At 36.8% G+C, this 12339-nt stretch overlaps 1 protein-coding gene across 1 annotated transcript in view; it reads right to left on the reverse strand.

Moving 5' to 3' along the window:
* Window positions 1–12339, reverse strand: part of SESTD1 (SEC14 and spectrin domain containing 1) — a 99145-nt gene that overhangs the window by 56465 nt on the left and 30341 nt on the right. Inside the window, exons 5-6 of the mRNA XM_040227727.1 lie at window positions 1615–1728; window positions 389–486 (exon numbers count right to left, since the gene is read on the reverse strand). Of these exons, the coding sequence (XP_040083661.1) occupies window positions 389–486; window positions 1615–1728 (212 nt within the window). The remainder of the gene's footprint in view (window positions 1–388; window positions 487–1614; window positions 1729–12339) is intronic.

Genomic DNA, 12339 nt, shown 5'->3' on the forward strand with positions numbered 1-12339 from the left:
GAAGACTCTTGAGAGGCCCTTGGAGAGCAAAGAGATCAAACCAGTCAATCCTAAAGGAAATCAACCTTGAATATTCATTGGAAGGACTGATGTTGAAGCTCCAATACCTTGGCCACCTGATGCAAAGGGCTGACTCACTAGAAAAGACCCTGATGCTGGGAAACATTGAGGGCAGGAGGAGAAGGGGCAACAGAGGATGAGACTGTTAGATGGCATCACCCACTCAATGGACATGCATTTGAGCAAACTCCCGGAGATCCTGAAGGAAAGGAAAGCCTGGTGCGCTGCAGTTCATGGGGTCACAGAGTCAGACAAGACTCAGTGACTAAAAAACAAACAAACAAACAAAAATAAGAGCTTACTGACTGAACAACAAGAAGCCGCTTACCTTTCTTTCTCTTGCTGATTTCCTTTATCACTTCCATTGTTTATCAATGCAAGTTCATCTAATAATGATGTAGATTCCTTTGTAAACTTCTCAAAAACCTACAGTATGAGATTTTATTAACATATTAAGAATAACCTTAGAAGTTCATATGAACAGAAGGATTTCCAACAAAGAGCAACATAATTAGCCAGGCGGGATTCTGGTTCCAGCTCTGGATATCAGAGTTCACAAGTCAATCACTAGAGCCCAGCAATGTAAAAGGCAAAAACCACCTGCTTCTTACAACTAAGAAGACAAAACTGCTTTCTAAAACAGTGAATAGTTTTAATGGATAAGGAATTTTTATAATTTAAATACATTAAGAAGTTATTTTATTCCTCAATCAGATCAGTTTATATTTATTCCTGTTTCCTTAAGAAACATCTCAACCAACAATCATTTTCACTTTATGAACATTATTTAGACCAGTTCTAAGCCTCTAATTTCAGTTAAAAGAATATTTCTTTACGTTATTCTATTAATCATTCTGGTTGCATGTAATAGTTTAAAAGTTTTATATATAAGCATGTAGCAGAAGAATAAATTACTTATAATATTAACATGATTTCTTAAAATATTTCTAAAAAGGGATTTGGGCAAGTCTGTTTATAACAAAATAGACACTTATTTGCCTAATATCATTATTCAAAATATGGTGAAAAAAGAACTGGTTATCTATTCTGAAATATCCATTAACTCATTGTTCTCCAAAACATTAGCATATAGTCTAAACTGCATTAAATTTGTTCTTTTAGTCCCCAGCTGTTCAATTAAACAATAACGCATTCGTGTACAGAATAGCAGATTTTCAAAGTCTGTCCTGAGAAAGAAGATATATTTCAGAAATAAAAACTTTAACCTTGCTCTTCAACTCAAATTGATGTCTAAATAGTTCTCTGAAAATGGTGCACCAACTAGATTATCTCTCAGAAAATTATGCTACTATTATTCAACTCAAAAGATTTACAACTTTAATACTGCTACTAATGACACCAGTAAGAGTTAACACTTGTGAGTCTGTCTCCAGAGTATCTGCTTTCAAGCATAACGCTATCACGTACATGTTATATTTCTTTGGTTTTGTACAATGAAAAACAATCTACATTTTAGTGGATTAAAATGAAATAGCTATCAACATATGTCTTATTTATATGTAATAACATGTTATCTCATTGTAATATACCAACCAGCCTCTTATTTAACCAGTCCATGTGGTCATAGGTGAGACTCCCACCAAAATCTTCCGTTAACTGGCATGGTTCTATATAACGAGTCAATTTATTGGCAGATACTAAAATAACCTATAAAGGTAAAAAAAAAAAAAAAAGAAATAAAAACCACTTAATGAGCCACTATTAATCTCAAGAAAAGTGATGAGGTGGTAATATCCAATACTGTTTCCAACATAATTAAATATTATATAAATATTTAATAATATAACAGCATTTAAAAGCAATTCAATAAACTGTCCATATCTTTTAAGAGCTACCATAATCCATTTCTAAAATCTCATTTTAAAAAAGAGACTAGCAGCTCAGTTTAAATCTTTTCAAAATCTTATCAACGTGAGTAATTTCTTGGTATAAAAGTCAATCCCTTTAGTTGCTGCTGTTCAGTCACCAAGTCCTGTCCGACTCTGTGTGACCCCATGAACTGCATCACGCCACGTTTCCCTGTCCTCCACTGTCTCCCGGAGTTTGCTCAAACTCATGTCCGTTGAGTCGGTGAGGCCATCCAACCATCTCATCCTCTGTCGCCCCTTCTCCTCCTGCCCTCAATCTTCCCTTATTTGGCACAATATTCAAACAGTGAAAACACATCTGAGCAACTGGTATCAGGTAGCCCTTATAACAACATTTTAATGATACGGTATCCGTTTGTTCAACGTTCACTGTTTTGTGTCTGACTCTCGGGGACCCCATGGACTGTAGCCCGCCAGGCTCCTCCGCCCATAGGATTTTCGAGGCAAGAATACTGGAGTGGTTGCCATTTCCTTCTCCACAGTGGATGTTGCATTTATTTATTAGAAGTATTATTTATTAGAAGTGAATTATAGAATTTTGTTGCTTTCTTTCAAACCTCAACACGAATCAGCCATAGGTTATTACTTCTATAATATTCCAGAGAGTTTTGCACGTTTTTATAAAAAGAAGTCTATTAAAAGTTTTCCAGTTTGTTTCTAAAACTTTTACTGAAAATACTCTAAATGTTTTCTCTTTGGTCATGGTAGCACAGAGGGCCAAAAGTTTTACCAGCATATCCCAAATGATTTCAAATCCCTTTCCTAGGTTAAACATTATTGTATGATAACTGGAAGGATACTAAGCCAGGAGCCAATTATTCCAGGTTTCTGTCCTAGCTCTGCCACAAATTCACTGACTTGTAGAAGACAACCTAAAGGAATTCACTCCAGGCTCATCCATGTGTCAAAGAAGGCAGCTGCATTAAATTATCTATGATGTCTCTTTAAGCTCTAAGAGGTCATAATTCTAATGAGTTGTCATTCTATACATTTAATTTGGGTCATTTTCTCTAATAAATAACCTATTTGCACAATGAAGACAGCCATTGTCATCTTCTATCCACTCTGGTTAATCTCACTATATACACCTAAATACATTAAGTTCATTTGCAGTTGTAGTTCCTAAATACCTTAAAGTTCATTAGCAACAGATTTCAAGTTTAGTAAGCCAAAGGGAGGGACTTCCTTGGTGGCTGAGTGGTAAAGAATCTGCCTGCTGATGTAGGAGATGCGGGTTTGACCCCTGGGTCAGGAAGAGTCCCTGAAGAAGGAAATAGCAACCCACTCCAATATTCTTGCCTGGGAAATCCTCCTGAGAGGAGCCTAGTGGGCTATAGTCCATGGTGTCTCAAAGAGTAGGACACAACTTAGCAATTATCAACAACAAAAGCCAAAGGGAAAATTCGCAGGTATTTTCTGCGAATTTATAAGTTCTGAATGTTTCTTGTTTTTCCTAAAAATCAATTTAAGTGTAATGAGTACAGATTCACTTTCTTCCATGATGCAAAATATATTTGAGAATATGCTGCTGCTGCTAAGTCGCTTCAGTTGTGTCCGACTCTGTGCAACCCCAGAGACGGCAGCCCACCAGGCTCCCCCGCCCCTGGGATTCTCCAGGCAAGAACACTGGAGTGGGTTGCCATTTCCTTCTCCATGAGAATATACTATCTCTTACTAAATATAATTTTTTAAATAGTTGCTTAAGATTACTGCTATTATGATATTTTTATTTATGCAAAACAAATGTAAACAAAAGAACATGATAATTATGGAAATTTGCATAAAACAAATTTTCTCCATCACTACAAAAAAGTTTATAGTATCCATATTCTTTTAAAATTCATTGGTGGCTGTTCAAAGTGAAAACAGTCAATCTGCTATACAGATATACCAAATTGTGTCAACAGCAAATGCATCAAAGCGAAACAAAGTTAAAAAAACAAAGGTTTAAACAGTCAGGTGATCTGACTCAAAACCACCATCACTTGAAATTAACAGTTTAGAGAACTATCTACGGTGGTGAAATATCTCCATTTCCATTGCAATAATCTCATTTTTATTGAGATAGTGAGAGTGAGGAGAAAGTGCAGAGGAGGCTGGCAAAAAAGCCACAACTGTTTTTATTTTATTGCATAATATATGTTTCAAAAAGAACAAGGAAAACAACATTTTAGGAGAAGCCTGCAACAGTAGGAAAGAATCTTATTGTATGAAAATGGTTGTATCTAAGAATCTTCTTTTCAAGTGAGTCAGGAGTGTCATCCTAAGGAGGAAGGAGAAGCCTTCCTCTCAGCACACAGCTGGTGTTGTTTTCAATTGCCTTTGGAAAATGACACCACTTGCCAGAATGCAACATATGAACTATACAGACAACTGCTGTCAAGAAGACAAATCACCTTTTAACAGACAGCAAATTGAACTCTAAGTGACAGCAACCATCACAGAAGAATGTGATTTCACAAACACAGTAATTTCAAATACACAAGCAAAAATATGATACTACATTTTTCAGGGCTGAGCATGGGGAAGTGAGGCTTAAGGTCTGAGGTGAAATTAGAATGCTAATTCTAACCCTAACCCTAATTTTAAAAAAGGAAACTGTTCAGAGAAAGATCTCCGGACCTTAGTAAATTACAGAAAAAAATTAGAAAATAAAAAAATTTTTATATAAAAAAAAAAAAAAAAAAAAAACCTAACACATTTCCAAGTCAATGTGGTAAAACAAATTTGGATTCCCATGCTAGGTTATTTTCTCTAAAACCATTCATTGCAGCTTCTTAATTTTCAAAAATTTATACTAGGAAAATTTCCTATATTCCCTTGTCTTACAGTTCTTAAAGAAATCACTAATATACCAAACCTGCACGCAAGTTAAAATATAAAGCAATGCAAATCAGGGAGTCATTTTATCTTACGGGAGATGTTTTATTACCTGGCAAAGAGGAAAATAGAAATAATTAAATAAAAATTCAGTCCTCCAAAGCAGTGATCACCAAAATTAAAAAGAAAATTAGAAAATAAGAGTTCAAAACATATTGAGGTCACATGCATTATGTGTGACCCCTTTTTACCCTAAGATTCAAAATATGAAAACACACAAATAATGACACAACTGCTGAAAATTCTAATACAAAGTACAAAAGACAAAAAAGACACAGACTTTCCTAGCGCTCAGATAGTAAAGAATATACTTGCAATGCAGGAGACGTGGGTTCAGTCTCTGAGTCAGGAAGGAGAAGGGAAGGCTACCCACTCCAGTATTCCTGCCTGGATAATCCCATGGACACAGGAGCCTGGCAGGTTTATAGTCCATGGGGTCACAAAAAAGTCAGACATGACTGAGTGATTAACACACAGAAAGATGCAAGTGCATAACAGTATTAGAACATTGATTTAAACATATTATTATCAGTTCTGTATTCTCTATAAAGTTTATAATCTATTATATTATCTATAAAGTTCTTTATATTATCTATAAAACTTCCGTATCTATTGACATTTTCATCTACTCTAAAATGGTAAATTAATAAAAAGACCCATTTTGCTAGCTCAAAAGCAAATCTTAAAAATCAAACAATGCCTACTTGTAGAGAAGATGGAACCATGAATTTGACATTTCATTTTTCAAAAAATACTTAATACCATTCTCAGAGGAATGGAACATTTCAGAAAATAATCCACTGTATCACTCTAAAGCAGCACTTCCCAATTACAAAAATCTTGTATCATTATACAGCAATTTTATTGCTTTGTCCAGAATATAGAAATAATATGCAATGGGTTTAAGTTTAAAAAAGAAATTCACTAAACTATTACTATTATAAAATACTGCATCAAAGTGATCTTCATAATACTATCTTAATATATACCAAAGTAAAAAGACCAATTTTGACTTTTCTCATCTACAAATGGAATTCATAATCTTTAATTTTAAAATAGTTATATAAGACAGAATGAAATGTAAATCATCTTTAAAATTATCTATTTTCATGTTGGATAAAATTACATATAAATTAGGATGAAAAGTGGTATTATGCCATCACAAACAGAGGGGGGAAATTATTTGTATAACCTGATCTTTAAAATTTTACTTTTATACTGAAAAAAAATTTAGCTGGTTTACTTTTATACTTTTTTTATATTTCCTTTTAAGCAATTATATGAGTACAGGTTTGTAAGCCTAACCTGGTAGACAACTCTTTGTGTAGAAAGTCTTTCAGTCCCCATAATGAAGATCCAAATTTGCTCTAATCACATTATATACTATCATTTTACCATAATTTTTAGAGTACTAAAGACATTATGATAAATAATAATTTTGGTGAAATAAGTACAATTTATTCATCAGAACAATTGCTCTGAGTTAAATTTTTAGGATTATTACCATTCTTATGCACCTTCTTAAGTTGTTATATAACAACCAGCAAGGTAAGAGAAACCCAAGTAAGATGGTAGGTGTTGCAAAAGGGCATCAGAGGGCAGACACACTGAAACCACACTCACAGAAAACTACTCAATCTAACCACACTAGGACCACAACCTTGTCTAACTCAATGAAACTAAGCCATGCCTGCGGGGCAACCCAAGACAGGCGGGTCATGGTGGAGAGAGCTGACAGAATGTGGTCCACTGGAGAAGGGAATGGCAAGCCACTTCAGTATTCTTGCTGTGAGAACCCCATGAACAGTATGAAAAGGCAAAATGATAGGATACTAAAAGAGGAACTCCCTAGGTCAGTAGGTGCCCAATATGCTACTGGAGATCAGTGGAGAAATAACTCCAGAAAGAATGAAGGGATGAAGCCAAAGCAAAAACAATACCCAACTGTGGATGTGACTGGTGATAGAAGCAAGGTCCGATGCTGTAAAGAGCAATATTGCATAGGAACCTGGAATGTCAGGTCCATGAATCAAGGCAAATTGGAAGTGGTCAAACAAGAGATGGCAAGAGTGAATGTCGACATTCTAGGAATCAGTGAACTAAAATGGACTGGAATGGGTGAATTTAACTCAGATGACCATTGTATCTACTACTGCGGGCAGGAATCCCTCAGAAGAATTGGAGTAGCCATCACGGTCAACAAAATAGTCTGAAATGCAGTACTTGGATGCAATCTCAAAAACGACATAAGGATCTCTGTTCATCTCCAAGGCAAACCATTCAATATCACAGTTATCCAAGTCTATGCCCCAACCAGTAATGCTGAAGAAGCTGAAGTTGAACGGTTCTATGAAGACCTACAAGACCTTTTGGAACTAACACCCAAAAAAGATGTCCTTTTCATTATAGGGGACTGGAATACAAAATTAGGAAGTCAAGAAACACCTGGGGTAACAGGCAAATTTGGCCTTGGAATGCAGAATGAAGCTGAGCAAAGACTAATAGAGTTTTGCCAAGAAAATGCACTGCTCATAGCAAACACCCTCTTCCAACAACACAAGAGAAGACTCTACACATGGACATCACCAGATGGTCAACACCAAAATCAGATTGATTATATTCTTTGCAGCCAAAGATGGAGAAGCTCTATACAGTCAACAAAAACAAGACCAGGAGCTGACTGTGGCTCAGATCATGAACTCCTTATTGCCAAATTCAGACTTAAATTGAAGAAAGTAGGGAAAACCACTAGACCATTCAGGTATGACCTAAATCAAATCCCTTATGATTATACAGTGGAAGTAAGAAATAGGTTTAAGGGCCTAGATCTGATAGATAGAGTGCCTGATGAACTATGGACGGAAGTTCATGACCCTGTACAGGAGACAGGGATCAAGACCATGTCCATGGAAAAGAAATGCAAAAAAGCAAAATGGCTGTCTGGGGAGGCCTTACAAATAGCTGTGAAAAGAAGAGAGGTGAAAAGCAAAGGAGAAAAGGAAAGATATAAGCATCTGAATGCAGAGTTCCAAAGAATAGCAAGGAGAGATAAGAAAGCCTTCTTCAGCAATCAATGCAAAGAAATAAAGGAAAACAACAGAATGGGAAAGACTAGAGATCTCTTCAAGAAAATTAGAGATACCAATGGAACATTTCATGCAAAGATGGGCTCGATAAAGGACAGAAATGGTATGGACCTAACAGAAGCAGAGGATATTAAGAGGTGGCAAGAATACATAGAAGAAATGTACAAAAAAGATCTTCACGACCTGGATAATCACGATGGTGTGATCACTCACCTAGAGCCAGACATCCTGGAATGTGAAGTCAAGTGGGCCTCAGAAAGCATCGCTATGAACAAAGCTAGTGGAGGTGATGGAATTCCAGTTGAGCTGTTTCAAATCCTGAAAGATGATGGTGTGAAAGTGCTGCACTCAATATGCCAGCAAATTTGGAAAACTCAGCAGTAGCCACAGGACTGGAAAAGGTCAGTTTTCATTCCAATCCCAAAGAAAGGCAAGGCCAAAGAATGCTCAAACTACCACACAATTGCACTCATCTCACACACTAGTAAAATAATGCTCAAGATTCTCCAAGCCAGGCTTCAGCAATACATGAACCGTGAACTTCCTGATGTTCAAGCTGGTTTTAGAAAAGGCAGAGGAACCAGAGATCAAATTGCCAACATCCGCTGGATCATCGAAAAAGCAAGAGAGTTCCAGAAAAACATCTATTTCTGCTTTATTGACTATGCCAAAACCTTTGACTGTGTGGATCACAATCAACTGTGGAAAATTCTGAAAGAGATGGGAATACCAGACCACCTGACCTGCCTCTTGAGAAATCTGTATGCAGGTCAGGAAGCAACAGTTAGAACTGGACATGGAACAACAGACTGGTTCCAAATAGGAAAAGGAGTACGTCAAGGCTGTATATTGTCACCCTGCTTATTTAATTTCTATGCAGAGTACATCATGAGAAACGCTGGACTGGAAGAAACACAAGCTGGAATCAAGATTGCTGGGAGAAATCTCAATAACCTCAGATATGCAGATGACACCACCCTTATGGCAGAAAGTGAAGAGGAGCTAAAAAAGCCTCTTGATGAAAGTGAAAGAGGAGAGTGAAAAAGTTGGTTTAAAGCTCAACATTCAGAAAACGAAGATCATGGCATCCAGACCCATCACCTCATGGGAAATAGATGGGGAAACAGTGGAAACAGTGGCTGAGTTTATTTTTGTGCTCCAAAATCACTGCAGATGGTGATTGCAGCCATGGAATTAAAAGACACTTCTTGGAAGAAAAGTTATGACCAACCTAGATAGCATATTCAAAAGCAGAGACATTACTTTCCCGACTAAGGTCCGTCTAGTCAAGGCTATGGTTTTTCCAGTGGTCATGTATGGATGTGAGAGTTGGACTGTAAAGAAGGCTGAGCGCCGAAGAATTGATGCTTTTGAACTGTGGTGTTGGACTGCAAGGAGATCTAACCAGTCCATTCTGAAGGAGATCAGTCCTGGGTGTTCTTTGGAAGGAATGATGCTAAAGCTGAAACTCCAGTACTTTGGCCACCTTATGTGAAGAGTTGACTCACTGGAAAAGACTTTGATGTTGGGAGGGATTGGGGGCAGGAGGAGAAGGGGACGAGAGATGATGAGATGGCTGGATGGCATCACTGACTCGATGGACGTGAATCTGAGTGAACTCCGGGAGTTGGTGATGGACAAGGAGGCCTGGCGTGCTGCAGTTCATGGGGTCACAAAGAGTCAGACACGACTGAGCGACTGAACTGAACTGAACAGAGAGAGGTTAAGACAAGACAAATTAAACAACTAAACCACAATATTTTACTAACTAGCACATACCATTGTTCAACAAGTTTGAGGAAAAAGGTATTTATCATATGGTTTTTAATCAAACATTTATGAAGGTTTTCTGGAATCTAATTTACAGAAAGACCCAAAAAATATTTCTCCTTTACTCCCACTCTTCCATCTATAACTAAAATACGTATCCTTCCCTAATAAAATATTCTCAAAGAATCTAACACTGAACCTTTCACTCTGTAGGCACTCAGATGCTTTTACTTTTTAAATTTGATTCAGGTTAACAATGCGTGTGCAAGATCTAAAATGAAAGTGTGTCTCTGAGTGCTTAATACAGATTCATGTGTATGTTATCTGTTATACTATATCTCAATGAGTATATTTGGTTGTATCTGTTGGCTGGGGAATATTTTTCTCACTAAAGAAAATAATTTTCTGCAAAAACTAGAAAGAAGTCAGAAGTGACGGTACCAGAGGTTTCTTGACAAAAACATGAAGGAATTCTGGTCCTGGATCCTAACACTGGTACGGCCTCAAAAAGAGAAAAGGATCAGATGCCGTAACAGAAGAAATAAGGCAAAAAAACAACTTAGAACGGTGGTTAACATTACTGGTGATTAACATTACTGCTCTTACTGGTTAACATTACCAGTATAAAAAAATTTTTCCTTCATGCATGACAATAAAGAATGAGAAAATAAGATTATTAGTTTTTCAATTTAAGATTAATGCCAGCACTACTTCAATTCTACCTTGTCATTAGACAGACTATATAGATACCATCAACTAACCAGCAAAAGGTACCAAAGCACCAGGTATAATGCTACTGAAGGTCAGAAAGCACTGGAATATCTGAGTTGCTAACAAGGAAAATGAAGGTAGGTATCTATTTCAGAGACAGGAAGGATATATAAAGAAATATTTAGATGACCAATGAGATGTCCTGAGATGAGGAATATTCAATGGCTGATGAAAAACACTAGGAAACTGAACAAGAGGAAGGTCATCCAAAGGAAAAAAAAATAGAAAGGATGATAGGAAGGAAAATATGAAATCATGGTAACAAGCTGTCATTAAAATGACAACTGGATATTTATTTGATGAATATTGCAGACAGCTGGTAATAAATCTTTGTGATGAATAATTCAATAAGGTAAAACATAAACTTTTGCTTATAGGAATACCAGTACTCATAACAGTTATTCTTTTAAAAATATTTAGAATATATACAAAAATATAAGCTCAATTATCATAACTCAAATGATCCAAAATAACATCAAGGAAAGTAACTGTTAATCAAACAAACATCTATAATGATATGTAGTTCTAAGTATCATTTAATGACTGGTTTTGAATTGCCCCTTAAAGCAGATTATGTTTGGTGGTATATTAGCCAGCATTTGAAATTACTCTCATCTCATTAGGACATTAGGCTTTTAAATAAGTGTCTAGTGCTTATTTACTTATCCAGCTAGAAAAATAGCTGGATCTCTTCATTATCTGAAAGAAATATACTGATACAATAAGCTGTAAAACCATAGTTTTAAAACTAAGTTAAAACTAAACTATCTATGATATTAGTTCAAAGCAGATAGGAAATCTGTCTTCCATTTTACCCTCTAAGATGCAAGGTATTTAGCCATTACAAATTCATATAGCATGAAATCCAACTAGGCATACCAGTTCTGAGCAGATGCCTCACTTAAGCAGGATGTGACAAGTTCCTCACGAAAGGCCTCTTTGCTCCTACTTGGTGTTCAGTGTTAGCTTCTGAACTACCGGCCTCTGTCCACTCTGCATTCCATCAGAGCAACAGTGCCTGCATGGCCCTGGCATAAAAGGCAGACTCCCTTGCCTGAAAGAAGTACTCACTCACCATGGCTACATGCAGGCCTCTTTCATTCAGCTTTTACTATCTTCCCTCAGTACACTTTTGACTCTCCTCCATGGGATGCAGTTTTCCATCTAGCAATTAGGCTAACACCTTTCCTAACATAATCCAACAGCCAGGGCTGCCTTCCCTTACACTGCTGGCGAACAGTTTCTAATAAGTTTACATTCAGTCAAATCAACCCATGACAAAAGTTTGCCAGATAACACTGAAAAACAAAACCTCTGTCTTCTGCTTAGGATATGTAGAAAGACAGAAAGAGCATTGCTCCAATCCTTACAAGAACCACAAAGTAATGCAAATTAATGTGAAAAATGACATTTTTTTAACACATCATAGAGTTAAGTCCACAGGAAAACCAGTAAAGACCATCCTTCAAGGACAAATGGAGCTGGAACACTTGCTTACCTGGGGAAAATACCAGGTATGATACAAGTCAGATTAAGAATCCAGCCAAATTTTCCAATGAATTGCTAAAGGCCAAATGTGGTTTGGTATAAAGGTACTGAACCTGTTGGAAACAAAGATACAAGAAGATTTCAAACGTACCTGCAGATTCTTCTCCACAGACACTCATGAGAAAGATTGTGGGTAGGGAGGTAAGAAATTACAAAAAAGACCTGGGGTACGGGGACAGCAACCACCAGGGGAAAGACAGGAAGCTGAAGCACAGCCCAGATTCCTCAACTCTGTCATCCCTAGGGGACAAGAACTTTCAGGTGCTGAGGGAAGCCAGTGAGACAGGATGACCTTTGCTGTTTTGTTTTTTAATCACTCAATTGTGTCAGATTCT

This window comes from Oryx dammah, unplaced genomic scaffold (assembly GCF_014754425.2).
Source record: "Oryx dammah isolate SB20612 unplaced genomic scaffold, SCBI_Odam_1.1 HiC_scaffold_27, whole genome shotgun sequence".
Taxonomy (NCBI): domain Eukaryota; kingdom Metazoa; phylum Chordata; class Mammalia; order Artiodactyla; family Bovidae; genus Oryx; species Oryx dammah.